General features: G+C 40.7%; 1 protein-coding gene across 1 annotated transcript in view; it reads right to left on the minus strand.

Moving 5' to 3' along the window:
* LOC101629736 (poly [ADP-ribose] polymerase 14) overlaps positions 1-21,700 on the minus strand; it is a 40,137-nt gene continuing 18,437 nt past the window's right edge. Inside the window, exons 7-17 of the mRNA XM_004675160.2 lie at positions 21,401-21,637; positions 20,674-20,895; positions 17,593-17,671; positions 13,460-13,609; positions 12,536-12,598; positions 12,012-12,179; positions 9,983-10,189; positions 7,614-8,213; positions 6,479-6,612; positions 2,511-2,685; positions 1-1,909 (exon numbers count right to left, since the gene is read on the minus strand). Coding sequence (XP_004675217.1) covers positions 1,620-1,909; positions 2,511-2,685; positions 6,479-6,612; positions 7,614-8,213; positions 9,983-10,189; positions 12,012-12,179; positions 12,536-12,598; positions 13,460-13,609; positions 17,593-17,671; positions 20,674-20,895; positions 21,401-21,637 — 2,325 coding nt within the window. The 3' untranslated portion in view covers positions 1-1,619. The remainder of the gene's footprint in view (positions 1,910-2,510; positions 2,686-6,478; positions 6,613-7,613; positions 8,214-9,982; positions 10,190-12,011; positions 12,180-12,535; positions 12,599-13,459; positions 13,610-17,592; positions 17,672-20,673; positions 20,896-21,400; positions 21,638-21,700) is intronic.

Here is a 21,700-nt window from a genome sequence, read left to right on the forward strand (position 1 = left end):
TATTCCCCTTCTTGTGCTATTTTGTTTGAATTTATAAATTCTGTATCTATTCTTCTGCCATCTTACACTTAAAATCAAAAGCTAATCAATACATACTCTTCAAAAATTGGGTAGAGTTTGCAATAATTTTCCCATTGTTAACTGCTTTTTAAATTTTTAATTAGACTTTTAAAAGCGGTGGCATCTATTTAAGCAATATGTTTGTTTTTGAAGCCTTGGAAGCCAGTAGTCAGTGTTAGTTTTTGTTTTTATTAATATTTCTACCAGCCTATACACATGTGAATCCCTGTATTAATCAATGACATGTTCTCAGAACTTTGAAATCATGCACAGATAGACTGCCAAGGAGCATGTGCTATTTAATAATCTCGGAATCCATTTAATCTCCACATAGCAGAAGGGTTTCGCAATGAAGGTTTCCGAGGCTTCATCACACGGGCTTCACTGGGCAGAACTAAGACAGTGAGTGGAGTTGGGCTTGACAATGAAAGGACCCATCTGGGCAGGCGGCTCTGCCACACAGCTCTGGGCACACCCCGAGCTCCTCTCGTCTCCTCTATGCCCTGGACCATGCAGGCCACACTGTTCTCCTGCCCAGAGCCCTGCCCGGGCCTGCTCCTCATGTCCTGCCCTAGTTGCTGAAGGACGTTTGCTGCTAAGGAGTCTGCTCAGGTTGGGGCAGAAACAGTGAGCCACGGAGCGGGAGAGACTGTCCCTTCTTGGTGGCAGCCTGACTAGGCTCTGTCATGCTTACTTGGTTTGTGGAGCATTTACAGTGCAACCGTTGACCACCAGGCATCAGATCGGGGTAAAAATTGAGCCAGACTCATTTCTGTATCCTAATGTCTGTCTTTATAAAATCACCAGAAATGTGCCATCACCCGTTTCCATGTGTAAGAGCCAATCATAAATCCCGGTGCGAGGAAGTAGCAGCCCCTATTCCTAACTCAGTCGCCAGCGGCAGTGACGTGACGCCAGCTGTGTCTCAGCAGCAGCTGCAGACGTCGCTTTACCACCTGACATGAAGAAAACAGTTCTCCTTCTGACACGTAGTTTGCTTTCTATGGGTTCAGTTACCCATGGGTAACCACAGTTCCGATGTGTCACCTACAAGATGGTATTTGGGAGAGGAAAAAAGGAACCCACATTCAATAAATTCTATTACACTTATTGCTATAATTGTAGTATTTTATGGTTGCTGTTAACCTCTGATGGTGCTTAACTGATAACTTGCATTTTATCATAGGTTTGTCTTGCAGTGAAAAGCGGGATAAAGAGTTTGGGGCTACACACCTGAGTCAGGCACCACAGGGGGGTTGGAAGGTTCAGCTCACATTAGGGTGTAGTATAACAGTATGCTCCCCTTCCTGTTCTTTTGTCTGCAAACCTGATGTTCACTGTTTGGACACAAACTTGTAACTAAATTATCTGACTTAAATTCTCAAATTTAGTTCTCTCCAGAGAGGTTCATCCATTATGAAATATCATCTGAAATAGCATGATTTCAGAAACAAGCACCCTTTAATTTTCAAAAAGCTGTTAATGGAGAAAAAAAGCTGAAACCTGTTTTAATCTATTATTGTCAGTGAATAATACTTTCTCCAAAGGACTCTGAAAGGTTATCGTTTGAAAGTAATGAGGTACTCCGGGTAAGCCTGGTAGTCATAAAATACCACAAACAATGAGGGATTTGGCACATTATCTGTGACAGTGTCATACAGGTCAGTAGGATTTTGGGGGTCCTTGGGAGGAGGTACAATTAATGATGAATTTCCAGGTGTGCTGAGCCCAGTGAGCACTCGCACATAATACATATGCTTGTTCCCATTTCTGTCTGGTTTGGAGTATGTATCATTGGCAGAATACTTGGCATTGACAGCAAAATAGGTTCCTTTTCCATATGCCACAGCTGTGAAGAGAAAACATTTTTTTAAGGATTTTATTATAGTAGTTTATTTTTACATGTCTTTGTGCATTTTTCCATCTCAGTTGCAAACCCCTTGGGTCTCCCATCACCAAATTGCCCATGTGCCATCACCATAGTTCAGTGCATTTCCCTCTCCCCACTGTTTTTGACCCCATTCCCCACTCCACCCCCGCAAAGTGTCTCTTGTCTATAGCTGTTCATTATTATCATTATTTTCTCGCCTGGTCCATTATACTCCTGCTATGAGAGAAACCACACGGTATTTTTCCTTTTCTTTCTGGCTTATTTCACTAAGTGAAAACAACATTTTAAAAGATTACATTAGTCTTCAAATAGCTCTATAGATTCAATATGTCAAATAAAGTTTATTTTTTTCAGTCTAAAACCTCTGTATATTTTCAGGGTGTGTTTCTTATTTTTACCAATCATTCTTCACCCCAGCATCACCAGTCCCCATTAGTAAGTCTGACCCAGAAACTTTGGTGGCACCAGGGACATGGCCACAGGGAACACGAGGCCCAGGCCCGCTTGGGGTGTCATGCCCAGCCCCTCACTGCAGCAGCCAGAAGCCGCCCCTCCTTACCGTTCTTCCCAGCATAACTGCGGTTAAAGCCATTGCGGTTGACATGTGGCACTGAGTCAGCATCTGTCCCATGGAAGAGCAGCTTCTCATTGACAGCATTGTTGTTCTTAGCATCCATGATTTTCTTCTTTATCTGATAGCTATTCCAGAGATCTGGATTCTGGATTCTCTCAATCTGCAAGTAGATCAGGATAAACATTCTGCTAGGGTCGAAAGCACTTGGCGAGATACAGCCAATGAAATACAACCATATTTTTATAAGCAAAATCAACGTCAGGTGGCAGCATTGTGCATTCAGAAACCTTGTTCGAGCCAGTACTTCACAATATATGCCTTTGGAAGACCGCTGATTTAATTTTGAACATCGGTCACGCACCACAGGAGAGTGAGCGGTGGTTAGGGTCTAACTGTTGTCATATGACCTTGGCCAGGCATTGTCTGCAGCTCCTGCTTCTGACCTCCATGCTCCTGACTGCCCCCCGCAGCTGTCTGCTTGGCATTGTCACTCTCCACCTCCCTCCTTTCTCTGAGTCCTGGCTTACCTACGGATGCCTTAACATAGTGAGAAGCACTAGAAAGGAGGCAGAAGCACAATTAATGGATGTAAATCCATCTCTGGCCAGTTGTAAGAGGGGGCATGAGTCCTGGTGGGAGGGGGCGGTTTCAGATCACAGTTGCCATGCTGTGACCAGACTCTGGCTGCAGACTCCAGAGATGGAGACTTGCGTACACCACCAGGAACCTGACAATTCTAGAATCTATTAAAAAACTGGCTTGGGGGATGGGTTAAAAAAAAAAAACTATGCAAAAGAGAACAAGAAAGTGACACTTTAAAACACTTAATATCATAAAATAATACTTTTCAGAAATGCAGGAGTATTGTTCTAGAATAGACAAGACATAATGACATAATGTAATTTGTAACTAGATATCTTGGAGTAAGGAATACATAAGAATTCTGTTTGAACAAGTTTGAACAAGTGGGGAAATATGGACATGAATTCTGTATTATTAATGATTTGGCACTAATAATATGAAATAATGGTAGTGTTATTTGAAAGATAACACTTTGTTTCTACAAGACATGTGCTAATATATTTAGGTGTATTATAATGTCTACAACTTACATTCAAACACCATCAAAAACTGAATGAGAGAGAAATATAAATGTGGCAAGAAATGAATTGAAGTGGAAGTTTTTGAATATTCAAAATTAGTCACAGTTCTAGTGGCCAAATCACCCTTTTTTTTTTTTTTTGAAGATTTATTTATGCATACAAGAACTGTACTACATGCCAGAGGTGCTGGGGGTGGGATTAGAGGATTCACTAGAGGCTGATGGGGAGCAGAACAGGCAGATCCAATAAGTACACTGCTGAGGGGGAGCAGCAGGCAGTTCTGGAGAGGTCTGCTGTGCCATGTGGGTCACCTCCCTGGGCAGGAATTGAATTCTTGTTGCAGCGGCTGCAGAGAGCTTCATAGTGCTGCACCTTAAACCGTTGCACCACCAGGGGGGACCCAAATCAACTATTCTTTATGCCAATGTTTTCACACCACTATGGACCTCACAGAGATGTCTTACATCCTAGCTCTGCTTTTATCAGTGTCACACACTGGGATTTCACAAAAAAAAAAAAAAATCCTTAAGAAAAAGACTTCTATTATAAAAAAAAAGTAGGGAAATCATTTCTCTGGTCATTTCACTCACCAACACATGGCAAATGTCCAGGGCCCACTACAGAAACTGCTGGTCAGAGAGATCTCACTGCTCTGGACCTGACATCTCAACACATCTACCTGACGACTATGAGAGGTATTTGATGAAATCTACTTGTTACCTCAAAAGCAAGGCATCAAGAGCTACATATTAGTTATTCAGAGAATTGTTCAACTGGATTACATTGAAAGATTTAAAAAGTGATAATAAATTTTTTATTGAATTTATCATGGATGATTTTGATGACACTCTCCAGTACTTGGTTCACTGGAGAAATCCATTAGGAGCAAAGTTCTGTTGTGAAAGTTCTGTCACTGGTTTGTGACTTGGGGACACTATCAACCTTGTAGTTGGGTGTTCCCTTCTGTTTTTCTACTGGAAAGCTAAGGCAAATTTGGGTCCTGCCCTCATTACTACCTAGGATCTCCTGTTACATATTTATGTGAACTAACAATACTTCTGTATCATCTTATTTTCTTTATCCTCCTCTTTTTGTTCATTTTTTTCCATTATTTATCTACAATATGATATTTACCTTTAGAGGATACTTCAAATATTTATTGCCTTATTATATTTGTGACTGCGCAAATAAATAGTGAGGTGGCAATGGAAACAGAGTGTAAGAGACAATCCACAGAGAAACTAAATGCAGGTATGTTGACAAGTTTATTTTTATGGATGAAGGTATTGAAAGATTTATCTTGAATCAGTAACTGGTGGACAAAAGGGCAGAAAGGGGAAGAAAGGAGAAAGATAATAATCAGAGAATGCGAATTAGTTTCTAGGAAATTGATTTAACAGATGGGTAAATTGAGGTATTTTTTTTAAAGATTTATTTATTTATGCATACAGAACTGGGATACAAGCCAGAGGTGCAGGGGTGGTGAGAGGATTCACCAGGGATAGAGTGGGGAGCAGAACAGGCAGATCAATGAAGTACACTGCTGAGGGGAGCAGCAGGTGGGTCAGGAGAGGTCTGCCGCACCATGTGGATCACCTCCGGGGCAGACGGGGATCGAACTCATGCTGCAGTGGCTTTAGCTTCTTAGTGCTGTGCTTTAACCTGCTGTGCCACCAGAGAGGGCCCAAACTGAGGTATTTTTATGTCACTGTGATTATGTTTGAGAGTTTGAGTCAAAGATTAGGATTGGTGATACAGACTTGGGAGTGATAAACATTGAAGTAATAGCTGAAGCTAAGAAAGGGTAGAGCACTTGATCGTCACTAATGTCATTACAAAAGAAAAATTGAAAAAGTATTCCTCAATGAAGCGCAGAGACAAAAGTCCAAAATCCTATGTGTAACACTAGGACTGGATGTCACTGGCCATAAGAGGAAAATCAGTTAAAGAAGGAAAAGAAAGCTGTAGATTAATGTCATTACAGAAGTCAGGGAGAATATGTTTCAAACAGCAGTCCACTGCTTAAAATTGGGAGAAGCCACAGCAGGTAAGATGAACAAGGAGCAGGCTGTTGGGTTTAGTCAGGAGGTGGGCACTGTTGCTCTGTGGATGGGGCAGAAGTAGCTAAGAGTGTCTGAGGAGCCTCTGTCTGTAAACAGTTTTATTAAAAAGATAAAACTCTCACAGATACACTGCATGAAGATTTCTGGAACGGGGATGGAAACCATGTAGATACATCTCTTGACAAGTTTTGATCACGTGTGGATCTGGAACTATCAGTGTAGGATAACCCTGGGAACCAAACCAATGTGGAAACCTTTGCTTCAGAAAATAAATATTCTGGAATGATTTGTAAGTTAGTACTATATAGAATGACACAAAAAAGCTAAATCCTGACATCTCAGGCATAGTGGTGACATAAAATGAATCTAAAACCTAAGCATAGCATTAAAGATATAATTTGGGGCCCTCCGTGATGGTGCAGGGGTTAAGGACAGCACTATCAGCTATAATCAGGCCCTGCAGCATGACTCTGATCCTTGGCTGTCTGGTGAGCTGACCCACATGGTGCAACAGGCCTCTTCTGTCTCTCCCCCCTCCCCCACCTCCCACAGCAGTGTATTTCAGTACATCTGCTTGTTCTGCTCCCCACTCTGTCTCTGGTGAATCCTCTCATGCCATACCTGCACCTCAGACCTACATACCAGTTCTTGAATGTATTAGTGAAAAAATTCTTAAAATAAATATCTAATTGTGGGAAAGAAAAAAAAAGATAGGTAGAGAATGAAAATGTAAGTCCACAATATAATTTATTTTCACCATGAATAAATCCCATGTCAGAAGACTTACCTTCTCTATCCTGAAGTTTGCACAGGTCAGATTAAAAGCGTCTGCCACAAATTTATAATCTGGGTGATCAGGCTGTAGAATTACCGCAAGGAAATCCTGCTGCCTCATGTCAGTCCAGTGAGCAGGGATCTCAACTGTAAAGTGGACAATTGATTCTACCTCAGTGGGGAAGAGCTGCTACATAGTCACATTCCATGGTGTGCTTTGAAAATGTGAGTGCTCTCTGTGTTCTTGTTTACAATCTCCTAATCCATTGTGTTCAAGTTCTTCCTTCTCTTTCTAGACTGTTTCTTAAAATGTGGACCAAAGCAACGTACATCTAAAAAACTATGATCTTGTTTATTAAAAAGATAAAACTCTCACAGATACACTGCATGAAGATTTCTGGAACGGGGATGGAAACCATGTAGATACATCTCTTGACAAATTTTAATCACGTGTGGATCTGGAACTATCAGTGTAGGATAACCCAGCTGCATAGCTTGTTCAGTCTGTAGGCCATTACATTTAGCAACCTAATAATAAATTGTTCCCTATAATATCCAGTAGTCATTTTGTCCTCTTCCAATTGCATGGATTTTGGTCTTGGGCCTTCCACATCTGTGCTTTCATTCCTCACACACAGCGTCCTTACAAGTTGGGGGGTGGCAGGCTTTGTATGTGGTGGTGTGCTAACAGCTCTGTGTCCTTCCTCTAAATCAAAGACCACACCAGGATCTACAGTAGCACAGTTAGCACACCTATATAACATTTACATGGCACTTACATGGCAAAATGAACCTGACTTGTCTTTTCCCCAGGATTGCTGGGAGTCTCAGGAATTTTTCCTTAAACAATGTCTTCCCAGTTAAAGACAAACACAGACTTTTTCTCCTCAGCAGAACTGGCTCTGGGAAATCTGTATTATATAGGATGGAACTAAATGCAAGGCTTGGCTGCGGTTGCACCTAAATGGACATCATTTCGTGCCCAGGATATAGTCTCACTTGAGCTGCATGAGCTAAGACCAAGTTTTTTTTATTTTATCCCTAAATTTTGGTTGAATAATACTTAGAATGTTGATGTAAATATAAAACAGTAATATGTCCAAAGGAGGTATAAAATAATAAATAGCAAGAATGAAAACTGGACTCACCTTTAGGTTTATCGAGGCGCCGAACAGACACAGTGTGACCATTCACATTGGTAGCAGTGTACGTGTTCAAGTTCACTGTGTAGGTCTGATGATTAATTTTGACATCTATTGTACTTCTATTTATTCTCCTTGCATCCTCCAGTTTCAGACTGGTCATTTTGTCAAAACAGTGATAAGTGTTATTGTCATTATATTGCCACTCTATAAATTCATGGACATAGTCTGCCCGGGATTCCTGTTCTTTGGCCAATCTTGCTCTCTTGAGCATTGCCTCAATTTCATCTCTAGCCTCAGTCACATCTCTGCTAAATCCCAAGACCTCAATCAAAGGTCTTTGGCAGTTCAAGGATATGGTAATGTTTAATTTCTTCTGTAGCTCGTTCAATTTCTGGGCCTCCTGTTTTTTAAAGTCTTTGATACACTCATCTTCAGTGGTGTAAGAGCACTGCTCCTTCTTAAGCTCAGCCTGTAACCAGGACAAACTTCTTTCCACACATTCTGCTTTTTCACCACACACCTGAAAAATGACTGTCTCTCTTTTCTTTTCCAGAGCCAAAGGATGATGCTTTTTGGGAGGCGGCCTTGAAAATCGGAGAAATGCTAAAAAGTGAAAAGAAGTAAGATTAGTTATTACTTACTTTTTGTGACCAGAATGCACATTGTATCCAAACACTTACTGATTACTTTGCTGGAAGTTTGTAATTCCTGGCCTTCCTAATCCATTTTTCCCATCTTCTCACCTTGCCTCTGCTCTCTATGACTTTTTATTTTACTCTTTGATTGCACCATAGGTAAGATCATACAGTACTTGTCATTCTGTTTTGACTTACATTAGCATAATGCCCTTAAGTTTCATCCATGTCACAAATGACAGGAATTCATTTTTTATAGCTGAATAATACTCCTGTGTGTGTGTGTGTGTGTGTGTGTGTGTGTCCATGTGTGGAGTTTTCTTTAGCCATTCATTAAGGAGAGACATTTAAGTTGTCTCCATCTTGGCATTATAAACAACACTGCTATTACTGTGAAAATGCAGGTATCTTCTTGAGCTATTGATCTCATTTCTTTGGGGTAAATACTCAGAAACGGATCCTGTCTTACATGCCTTTCAAGTTTTCTGAAGAATGTCCTTACTGATTTCCATAGTGATTAGCCAATTTACATTCTCATCAATTGTGCACAAGGTTTCCTGTTTTCTACAACAAGCCAGCACTTCTTATTTTTCTGAATTTTTGAAAATAGACATCATTGGATGTGATGTATCTCATTATGTTCTGATTTAAATTTCCTTAATGATCTGTGTGGTTGAATACTTTTTCATGTAGCCTGTTGGCCATCCCTCTCTGTGTTCTTTGGAAAAATGTCTGTTCGGGTCCTTAGACCATTTTTTCAAACACATTCTTTTTTATTAACTTATGAGTTCTTTATACATTTTGTATATATTCATTATTTATATATATCACATATGTGATTGGCAAATATTTACTCCCATTTTCATTTACCCTGTATAAGCCTTTTAGTTTTATGTAATCCTACTTGTTTATTTTGTTTTTGTTGCCTTTAATTTTGGTAGAAATAAAAAATAATGATTGCGGAAACCAAAGTCAAGGAGTTTATCCCTTATTTTGTCTCCGGGAGTTCTATTTTATCTGGTATTCATTCAATCTTTATTTTTGTATGGTGTAAAATAAGGGTCCACTTTCATCTTTTTGTATGTGGCTGTCCAATTTTCCCAATACCATTAATTAAAGACATAGTTTTTTTCCCCAATGTACATTCTTGTCTGCTTTGTTCTGTGTATCGATTATCAATAGTTGGGTTTTTTTTTCTGGGCTTTCACTAATGTTCCATGATTATATATCTGCTTTTGTGTATCATCACACATTTTTATTACTATTAATTTGTATATAGTTGAAGTCAGCAAGTGTGATGCCTCTAGCTTTGTTCCTCTTTCCAAGGTCATTATTTCTACTTGGGTAGTTCTTAGGGTTGCATTCAAATTTTAGGGCTGTTTATTCTGTTTCTTTTGGCAAATAATAAGGAATTTTTGAAAGGGATTGCACTGACTCTGTATTTTGTTTTATGGGGTATGAACATTGTAACAATAGTAATTTTTCTAATCTATAAGTACTGCAGTAATCTCCATTCATATATATATTCTTTCTTTTCTTTCATTATTTATTAATTATCTCAGTGTATAGGTCTTTCACCACCTTGATTAAATTTATTTCTTGGCATAATTTTCTTTTTATGCAATTTTTAATGACACTGTCTTCTTAATTGCTGTTTCTGATAGTTTGGAAAGATGAACTATTTCTCATGTGATAAGAATATCAGAAGCATGCATTTGGTAAAAATGTACAACTCACATGCAACTTTAGATATCATAGACTGTTGTGGGGGAGGCTGAGAGCCTTCTCTTTTTTTCATGTTGGCATAAAACACCTTTAGTAATTGTGGAAGGAAGAGAACAACTTTAACTTTTTTCAAGGACTGGACAGATCCTTTCTGGACAAAACCTTCAATGGCATCTATGATGGCTCCAGCAACCTTATCTGGGTCTTGATTAGCACTTCCTGGCAAGGCAAATAATAGAGTTGATTGGATGAGAAAGACACAAAAAAGTCAAAGATTCAAATAATCACAGAATAAATGCACACTTTCTAAAAATTTTAAGAACATGAACTTTTCAACACTTTGTAGCAAACATTTAAAGTCCTAGTTGCCGTGTCCAGGATGTCTGGATGCAAGTGACCACACAATGATCAAAGGACTCAGAAAAGTAACTTGGGTGTCTGATGTAAATACCTGCTCTATTCCACTGATACCAGCTCAGTTTATTTCTCTGAAATACAGAGCACAGATAATCTTTTAGTATTGCTAGTATACTCAAAATAAACAAAATATGATAATTTATATTGCAACATTATGATCATTAAAGGGAAAAATCATTACTGTGGTTCAGTCATCCCTTAATTTTACACATGTACCCTTATTCTCTCTGCTGTTTTTATGGACCTTATTTATCTGAGATAGTTTGGAAGACACAAAACTATAAGCAACTTGTTAGTAATCAGTAACTCTTTGCACACAAGTTATTAATGAAACTCCAGGAATGAGATTTTTTTTTTTTTTTAAAGATTTATTTATTTATTCATACAGAGCTGGGGTACAGGCCAGAGGCTCAGGGGCGGTGAGAGGCTTCACCAGGAATGAGATTTTAATGAATCTCCGCACACAGTGAGATTTTAGCCAACAGGAATGATCAAGTTGCCACCTGAGGTCAGTTCCTATCTCAGTATGCTCCATGGCTGGTTTCTCACAACCAATCAGCTAATTCATGGCAATTCACAGAAGTGCCATGTGAACTGCAGCTGGATAATTCAGCTGGGGCAGGAGGCAATGTGAAGAACCCTAACCAACATGGTGTGATAGGCCGGGGACTGCTTCAATTACTCCTACTTATGGTGCCCCACAATTGCAGAGAATGAGGCTGGACATCTTTGACTTGCCTATGTCAACAACTGTGAGACTGTAGACAACCCTCACGATCAGGGAAGGGAGAAATTAATAATTAACCGCCTGAGATTTGTAAGAATTTAAGTGGGAATGTCAGGCACAAGCACCCACGATCTATAAGTATTGACTGTGTCTCATCATAGGCTGATGCTCTGTAAGGATCTGAGGACACACTGGATATGGGTGAGGGGGTGAGTACAAGAGGGAAGGGATGTTGAGGAAAATGGAAACCCAGAGAGAAGTGGGCCTAGGGTGTGGTATGTCCACCAGTATGTTTAGGGCAAGAGAGCTGTTTTGAGGAAAGAGGAAAGTGAAGGAAACCCTAGAAGTGAAGTCCAGGTTTAGTTAGAGTGTGAAATAACAGTTTAGGCTAAGACAAGAGCTAAACAAAGGGAAGAGGTCAGAATGAGTGGTCGGGTGCAGGGAGGATGTATTTAGGCCCTAAGTCCGCGGGACCTGGTGACCAATTGGGTTTATCCTCGAGCCATGGTCCCCTTCAACACCTGCACATTCAGTGCACACGGGCCACGCTGTGCTTCACGAGTGTCTGTCTCTCATAGTAGGTGATGTGTCCAGGTGAGAGGCTGAAAATCAACAAAGGGACTGACAGAAAAGGAGAGATGCTCTTTTTTTCTTTTAACTCCTTCATTTCCCCTCCTCTTTTTACTCTCTCCCCTCCATCCTCTCCACTGACATCCACATCAAAGAGCAAATGTCTTTCTAATGGTTTTGAACTCTTTACTTTCCTTTATTTTTTTTCTCTATCACATTTCCCACAGACATCCCTTATTCTGTTAGAGACTCTCTAGGGTGAAAGAACATTCCGAATAAGGGAGAGGATGAATTGGGGTTTTGCCTTGTCAGCCAAAGGTTACTCACCTGTCCCAATGGCCGGGAGGCAAATGGATGAGTAATTCCGGTTTTCACTCTCTCGCAAAACACAGGTAACAGAGTTCTTGACGTCCTTTCCACCAACAACATGAATAATATTCTTGCACTTTAGTAAACCACCGTCAGTGATTATATAATCACTATTGCCCTGTTTACCTAGGAAACACATGAAAAGTTGCAAAAACAGATGCTGAAGCGTGTTTCTAATTATTTAGAAAGCAACATATCTGGCTTGAGTTGCATATAAAATATTTGAGTTGCATATAAAATATTTTATGCAACTCAAAGAACCTTGAACTACTACCTTTGATGAATTTTTAGCTTTCCTCCTCTTTTGAATTATGAGATTAATTTTACTTTTAATTATCACAGCCGAAATTCTTGGTAAAATATATACTTTTATGTAACTGTGTTTCTTTTCAATCCCAAGTCTTTCCCAAGTCTCTGCATAGCCTCTTATACTCAGTTGAGCCATTCACAAATTAGGATCAGAAAATATGATTATGCTTTACCTTGAAGTTGACATTGGGTTTCTACATCTTTTCCAGCACCTTCTAAAATTGCTTTGGAGACACCTATGTGAGAAAATTAAGATGGTATAAATGTGACCAAAACCCAGAATGTTACATTTAGATCAGAGTAACTGCTCATTTTCTTTTCCTCTTGTAGCTTTTTTGTAAATTGAGGTAACATTGCTGTAGAACACTATGATTTGGAGACTTAAGATCATACCCTTCTGGTGTACATCACCACCAAACACACCACAAAGGTACCTGAAGTCCTCCACCAGCATCCACTGTACCCCTCCCCTCTGTGTTTCAAGTATCCAACTCTTCTGTCAACTTCTACTCTAAAGTCAGATTTCAGGGGTCTAAAATTGGTTTGGTTTTATCTGATCCTTTGTTTTGACTTTGTAAGTTCCCAATATGAATGATATCATCTCATAGTTTTCTTTATCTTTATCATTTTTTTGCTTATTTTAATGCCATACAGTTCCATCCATGTTGTTGCAAATAGCCAGAGTTTTTTTTTTAATAGCTGAATAGTGTTCTATTGCATGTACATCATGGTACATGATGTACCATGTCTGGGCTTTTGGATGTTTACAAAACTTGACACTAGTAAATAATGCTGCAATGAACAGAGCAGTGTCTGTGCCCTTTCAATTGGTGTTGTGCATTCCTCCTTACTGTCTAAGCTTTCCCATCACCAGTGAGATAATAAAGCCTGGGTAGTTGTGATAACAAAGAACAATAATGCATAAAATGACTGTTATCAATATAAGAAATGTCTAAATACTTTTTAAAATATTAATTAATAAACAGTTGTAGAAATCACCTCAGCTATAGGAACTGTAGAACAGTTTGGCTGGAGGAAATTTCCTACATGGAATTCTCTGTTACGATTATACCACTCAAACCCAACATGTAGAGTACCTGCTTTGAGATCAAATGTGTTTGATGTTGAATTGACAATCACATCTGCCTCTTCCTTGGTGATATCTCCTGTGGCCACCTCGAACGTGATGGGACCGATCTTCATCGTGTGCACTCCCTGCTGAGGGCTGGACACAGACCCATAGACACCTGAGAAGAGAAGAAGATGGAATCAGAAGCCAGGCTGCCAACAGCAAGAACAGTGCTGGTCTCTGCTCCACACATGCATCCCATGCTGCTTCCCTGTCTGTGAGCTCTGACTTTAATCTGGCCCAGACCCTATGCAGAGTGACGGCCCATTTTGGAAAACAGATTATGAAATGCAATACGTATTAGATGTAGAGTCAGACACTGGTCAAGGTGAAACTAGCCCACTCAAGCAGGTCTCTCCCACTGATACAACTGATAATGTGGGGTAGATAATAAAGGGCAGCAATTAGAAACTGAGGAGAGTATACACCAGCAGGTAGAGTTGGAACAAAGTTCAAACTTGAAGTAGCAACCTTTAGTGGGGGAGGGAAAGAGAAGAGTTCAATTTTGTTTTGTTTGACATTTTTCCATTTTTCTGTCCTGGCTTTGGCCTTGGGGTGGCCAAAGAGGCATACATGGGCACAGGCTATGAAAACACTCAGAATATCTAGCCTGAGGCCAGAGGACTGAGAAAACAGGTCCCTGTGAGTTAAATAGCAGGATACTAATTTCTCATTATTTTCCATGCTCTTTTTTTTTTTTTTGATCAAGACCTTGCCCTAGGATGACTCCACATTCTTGATTCTATCCAGAAAAGCAAGAAAATGAGCTCTTTTGACTTGAAAAGCATACGGAGGGGTAGGGTGAGCATTCTTGATATTCACTAACTTACTTAGTTTGTTCCCTGACACTTCTTTTTTCCTCTCTGTTATTTTTCCACTCTTTTCTTTTTTCTCTCCACTTCCTCCAAGGGGTTTGACCATGCAATGGAAATGTCAAATTCAACTCAGAGGGAACCCTGTCTCTCTGACCAGATGATTTAGAAAATGAGTTACTGCAAGTCAGAGTATACAAGAGAACTTGAGACATGTGAACTGGCAACAGGGATCACCTATTCAGGATGTGAACTAAGGAAATTCTGAATTCACCCCAGAACTTCACAGATAGGTGAGTGTCAAGCTACAGGGAAGATGCTGGGAGGACCGAAAAGACAGGGGAGCTACTGCTACTGCTCACACAGGAGGTGAGAGGGAACTCTTAGAATGAACTTGACCAACTGACAGCCTGCTGAAGCAAACACACAAAAATTCACTATTTCTACAGACTTTTAAGAAGACCCAAGTTTCATAAAATAATATTGAAACTGTTCATCCTATTATCCAAAATAGCTTAATATACAAAGAACAAGGAAAATTGGACCAACTCAAGGATAAAGGCAGTCAATAGATGCTCATCTTTAGGTGACCCAGAAGTTGGGCAGTGAGAGGAAGACTTTACAGAACCTTCTATAACCATAAGGTCTGAGGTTAAGATTACAATTCTGAAAAGTGAAATGATTTAATGAATGCAAAAACAAGAGTCTCTCCAGAAAAACAGAAATTATACTGTAAGATCAAATGGACATTTTCAAAATAACAATACAGCCTGATGAGGATGCGGAGAAAAAGGAATTTTCCTGTACTGTTGGTGGGAATGCAAGCTAGTACAGCCACTGTGAAAAACTGTTTGGAGATTTTTCAAACTGCTAAAAATGGAGCTTCCACATGACCCAGCAATCCCACTCCTAGGTATCTACCCAAAAGACACAAAAACATTGATTCAAAAAGACACCAGCACCCCCTGTTTATTGCTGCTTTATTTACAGTAGGAAAGACATGAGATCAACCTCAGTGCCTAAAAGTAGATGACTGGATTAAAAAGATGTGGTACATATACACAATGGAATATTACTCAGCAATCAAAAATATAAACTTCATGCCTTTTGAAGCAACATGGATGGAGCTGAAAGGGATCATGTTTAGTGAAATAAGCCAGAAAGAAAAAGAAAAATACTGGATGGTTTCACTCATAGCAGAAGCATAAAGGACCAGTGGGGGGGGGAATAATAATAACAGCTATATAGGGCCCTCCCTGGTGGCACAGCGGGTTAAAGCACAGCACAAAGAAGCTTGAGCCACTTCCACATGAGTTCAACCCCCGCCTGCCCCAGAGGTGACCACATGGCGCAGCAGACCTCTCCTGATCCGCCCGCTGCTCCCCTCAGCAGTGTACTTCGTCAGTTGGCCTATTCTGCTCCCAGCTCTGTCTCTGGTAAAGCCTCTCACCCTCCACATCTCTGGCCTGTACCCCAGTTCTGTACGAATAAATAAATAAATCTTTAAAAAAAAATAATAACAGCTACATACCAGAGACGTTTTATGGGGGTAGGGTGGGGAATGGAATCACAAATGGGGAGGTGGGGTATGCAAGGGACTATGGTGATGGCACATAGGTGAACAGGTGGTGGGAAGTCCACGGGATTACAACTGAGATGGAAAAAGGCACAACATGATGTAAAAATAAACTGTTATAATAAAACAATATAAAGAAAGCCTGAAATAAAATTGTTCATCGGATAGACAACAGAGTATAGATAGTGAGTGACATGAGACTGATCAATTAAAAAAAATGAATTTGATACAGAGGAAATTTTTGGAAAGAAAAGATTGAGCCACTATGGGAAGCTATCGAAAAGCTTTAACTTCATGTCATTTTGAACCCTAATGAAGCAGAGACCAGTACAGACAAAAATATTTGAAAAAGCAGCCCTCTCTGGTAGCACAAGGGTTCAAGTGCAGTGCTAGGAATCTAGATGCAGCCTCAGGTTCTTCAGCAGGATCCACAGCCAGGGAGGTGACCACATGTCACAGCAAATCTCTCCTGTCTCACCTACTGCTCCCCTCAGCAGGGTACTTTGTCAATCTGCCTGTTCTGATCCCCACTCTCTCTGGTGAACCCTCTCATTGCCTCTAAACCTCTAGCCTGTACCCCACTTCTTTATGCATAAATAAATCTTTTTTTCTTTTATAATTTTTTAAAGAGAATAAACTGACTTTTTAAAAGATTTATTTATTTTTATGCATACAGAACTGGGGTACAGGCCAGAGATGCAGGGGGAAAAAGAGGATTCACCCGAGACGGAGTGGGGAGCAGAACAGGCTAACAGACGAAGTACACTGCTGAGGGGAGCAGCAGGTGGGTCAGGAAAGGTCTGCCGCGCCATGTGGTCACCTTTAGGGCAGGGATCGAACTCCAAGTAAGTGGCTTTAGCTTCTTGATGCTGTGCTTTAGCCCACTACACCACCAGGGAGGGCCCAAATAAATCTTTTTTTTTTTTTTAAAGATTTATTTATTTGTGCATACAGAACTGGGGTACAGGCCAGAGACTCAGGGGTGGCGAAAGACTTCACCAGAGACAGAGTGGGGAGCAGAACAGGCAGATCCACAAAGTACACTGCTGAGGGGAGCAGCGGGTGGGTCAGGAGAGGTCTGCCATGCCATGTGGTCACCTCCGGGACAGGCGGGAATCGAACTCATGTGGAAGTGGTTTCAGCTTCTTAGTGCAGTGTTTTAACCCGCTGCGCCACCAGGGAGGGCCACCAAATAAATCTTTTAAAAAATATTTGAAAAAATGACTGAAAAGATACCAAATTTGATGAAAGACATATATTCTAAGAAAGCTCAGTAAACTTCTGATAGCATAAAATCTAACGGAGCAAGCAGACCAGACTGAAGCATTTAGTTGATAATGTCTCTTCAAAGAGTCTATTTTTGAAAACACAAAAATAGTGGCTCATCACTACGTAAAGACCTCAGTGCAGGCTCTACTATTTGGTCTGCCACTCTTGGTCCAGATCACATTAACACCAGCAGGGACTTGCATGCTACATGTATAGAATGCAACTGAAAACACTATTATCAAAAATTGAATGCTTCATAAAAATCATCAGTATCATGCCCACCTATCACTCATAGTTATTTAATAACTAAAAATGATGTCTAAATTTATTATTATTTATTTAGTAGAGAGCAGAAAAAGCAGAATTATTGAAATATACTCCTGAGAGAGGTAGCGGGCAGGATGGAAGATGTCAATTGCTTTCAATGGGAAAGTTTTACTGAACCTTGTGTATCTTCTGTCTTCAGAATGGCATCACTGTCCAAATTTCCATTAGCCCTTCGAGCAAATTCATCTGAAAATGCCTAGAAATGCAAAGAGAGTTCTGATCACTACGGTCTACTCTCCTCAGCAGATAACTGATATTAACTCATCAGTCAGGGAGGGTGAAGATGAGCAGGGACCTGAGCTGGAGACAAGATGGGGAAGGAAGCCAGCAGGAGGGAGAGATAGGAGAGCCGGAAGAGGCACGTGGAACAGAGAGACATGTGAAGAAGCTGCACTTGCTTTTCCACCTTGGACTGGCTGAAGCAGGATTATGGGTGAAAGACCCATGGGAAGGTTAACAATGGCAGCTAGATCTTGATTGATTATGCTCTTTTCAGGACTTGTCTGGCTAATTCTGCCCCTTTTCAATAGATCCCCACCGGAAGGGACCGTAGAGGCCCCACTTTGGGCCAACCCTGTTTGACTGGGAGTTGACCCCCTAGGGGATGGGTAACTTTGGTAGATTGTTTTGCAAACTATATTCTTTCCCATCCTTCCCCTTTTGTACACTAATTGTATAAAGTTCCTGACCATTCAAAATCTTATACACTAGACCATGCTTTCTTTCTATGGGACAATCGGCAGAAACTATTTAGAGTGGGCAGGTTTGGGAGTTGGGGTGCCTCTCCCTGTCCTATGACAAAATGACTAAGGCATGATGGAAGAAGGGCCAGGAGAGTCTATGGAGCCAGGGTCTCAGGCTCCCAGGCCTGGGGGCAGGCAGGGAAGCTGCAAGCGGTGGATGCTGACTGAGAGACTAGAGGGCACGGGGCGCTCGGCCATTGCAAACTGCCTGCTCCCAGGGTGCCAGCATTTTTGGATTGTCAGGTCACAGAGTGCATCTACAATGCTGTGGGAAATAGTTGGTTTTTAAATGCTGGCAACTGATTGACATGTTAAAAAATTAGCCTGAGTAAAGCATATTTAGATGTTTCCAACAGCTCTTTTGAAACCTCTGTTACAATCTGCCTAGAACCATTTCAATCACTTACTGATTCCATGGAAATATATTCAGTTTTACCATCTTAAAGATCTTAAGAGAGCTAGTGGCACAATTCTGTGTGGAGAATCAATACTACTTCAATGACATTCCAAGTTTTTATATGGATTATTCATTTCAGAGAAGATATGCAGAGTACTCTCAGTCTTTAGCAAAGAAAATAAAGGTGGGAGTTGCACAGAAAATGGAGATTTGAAAGTTCAGGTAATTTCATGGGATGGTACCATGATTCCTCCGCAATGCATCTAAAAACTCTCAGCACTTTTTGTCCTTCATTTATTTTGTATTATGTATATAAATACTAAACACTAAAGTAATTATTATTTATAACAGAAAAATATGTGCTATAAAATTACTCCATGATCCACATCACCTTGTAAAAAATAAGCCACAATAGACTGTTCAAAAAAAGCATTTTTGACCAGGATTTACCACGTGGGTGGGCCAACTAAATGGACAATGTTTTGCTTGGGTGGTTTGTCTGCCTGATTGAAATTTAAGTTACATTTGCTTGCTTCAAAAGAAGTAATGGGTAGTGTCTTGAGCCAGAAAATAGTTAAGTAAACATAATAATTCACATGGTCCAATAATCCACAAACATCTTTGGGTTGATGGCTTTCACTTATGTTTAATTTTATACTATCATAGACTTTCAAACATTTGATGTCATATACTCTACTGGATCTGAACTTGGAGGTCAGGGATAATGGTATCTTATTAAATGCCTCAGTGTGGCTTGGCCACTTCTGGTACTCAGCAAGTATAAGCTGGTTGATGGATTTCTAGGGCTAAAGATAGTTCTGATCTTCCTGGTCCTAACACTCTTACTCCAGTGGGGAGATGCTGGGTTCCATCATATCTCATCCTAAAATTCTCCTATGTACAGCACTGCAGTTGTGCATTTTTAATATATATTAAAATTTCCGTGTTCATGAAGAAGGGAACCCCAAAGATGAAAAACAGATTGGACACTCTTGGGTGGCTCAAGGAATTAAAGTCCAGCACTATGAATCTACCGCAGCAGCAGTTCAATCTCCAGCCAGGGAGGTGACCCACAAGGCGTGGCAGACCTCTCCGGTCTTGCCCACTGCTCCCCTCAGCAGTGTATTTCAGTCACTCTGCTGTTCTCTTCCCCACTCTGTCTCTGGTGAATCCTCTCACCACTACCCCCCACTCACCTCTGGACTATACCCTAGTTCTTGTATGTAAAAGTAAATAAAACTTTAACAAGGAAAAGAAAAAAAGGATAAAGGGATAAGACAAGTCCACTACAATATGTAGGTGTTATCTGGATTCTGATTCAAAAAAACAAGCTGTTCAAATAACATAAAACATTTATAATCAATATGCAAATTACAAATTTCACAAGAACCTGACTGGCTCAATTAAATAATTGAATTCTTTTTTTTAAGATTTTTTATTTATTTGTACTTACAGAACTGGGGTACAGGCTAGAGGCTCGGGGTGGGGGGCAGAGACTTCACCAGAGACAGAGTGGGGAGCAGAACAGGCAGATTGATGAAGTACATTGCTAAGGGGAGCAGTGGGCGGGTCAGGAGAGGTCTGCCACGCCCTGTGGTCACCTCCAGGGCAGGCGGGAATCGAACTCAGGCAGAAGTGGCCCCAGCCTCTTAGTGCTGTGCTTTAACCCACTGCACCACCAGGGCGGGCCAAATAATTGAATTCTTTATGGATAAAATATATAGCCGCAAATTGCTTCAAAATAGTATTTTTGGAGGGAGAGGAAATAAATGAAATAGAGGTGAAACACAGTGGCATAAGTTGATATTTATGAAGATGAATTGTGGGCTCAAAGGAATTTTATATTGTTTTACCAATTTTTATATAGATTCTAAATGTCCTGAAAAAGAATTTAATTCTGTTTTTACAACCATAAATTTGCTTGAGGTTTCCCAGGCCACAATTACTCCACACTACTCAATTGCTCTCTTGTATGCAAAAATAAATGAAGAAATGGCCAAGAAGGCACTTGAGAACATAGGGCTGAACTCACAAAATACCAAAAATGAGAGACTGTACCTGGATAGTTCCATGATCCTGTGGATGCAGCAGAAACTGAACCTCCTGTAAGGAGGTAGCTTGATTTTTGCTACTGAACTTGAACACTTCTGAAATGATTAGTCTGGCAAAAACAGGTTTAGGAAAGCCTAAATTTCCTGTTCCTATGGCTGGAAATGCAATGGATTTTACGGACAGGCTCTCAGAGATCTCCAAACATTTCCTGATTAAGTCTTCCATACTCTGAAAAGAACAAAATAAATCTTTATGGAATGGGAGTTCGAAGAAAAATAATTTAGTGACCTGACCATGATGTCCACTATTTCATTTTCAGTAGACGTTAAGAATAGTCAGAAAGTGAAAGACAAGTACAGACTAGAGGGGGAGCCCTGAGAGCCCGTCCCAAAATCAAGCTCATCAGGATTGATGGGAAGACCCATAGCAACCACCATTCTAATTTCCTTCTTTTCAACTCTTCATTCCCTCTCCTTGTAGCCTCTAAAGGCAGGATTTATCTCCGCTGACTCTCCCTGACTCCCAACACTGGTTGAGCACTGTGCCAGTTTATAGTGCTACCAGTCCTCAGGGAATGTCAGACACCGCTACGAGAGGCGGCCATGATGGCGGAACCTGTCGCGAGTGTGACATGGCTGTAGGAGAGAGAGACAGGATTCTGTTTGGTCTCCATCACACAGAGGAGAGTGGAGAGGGCTTCCCAGTTTCCTGGGGATGTGCAGTAAGGCCCCACCTTGTATGCAGACATGCTGTTATTGCTCCAGCTGGGAGCCACCACGTGAAGCACATGCTGGCACTGCAGGTTGTAGCCACTGGTGAGGAGAACTGTGCCCACGCCCACGGCCACCGCTTGTCCAGCTGTGTTCAATTCCTCCTGGAGTTTTGGTCCAGCTGTTCCCAAGAGGGCTTTAGAAAGGGCTCCTCTATGTAGAGCAAGATCCCGGGGAACGGAGTTGACAACAACCTCGGCCTTAAAGACAAAACCAGTTTATTTCAAACACTAGTAGAAATCATTCATCAAGCTTTACCATTT

The sequence above is a fragment of the Condylura cristata genome, unplaced genomic scaffold (genome assembly GCF_000260355.1).
Source record: "Condylura cristata isolate star-nosed mole 26May11 unplaced genomic scaffold, ConCri1.0 scaffold00003, whole genome shotgun sequence".
NCBI lineage: Eukaryota > Metazoa > Chordata > Mammalia > Eulipotyphla > Talpidae > Condylura > Condylura cristata.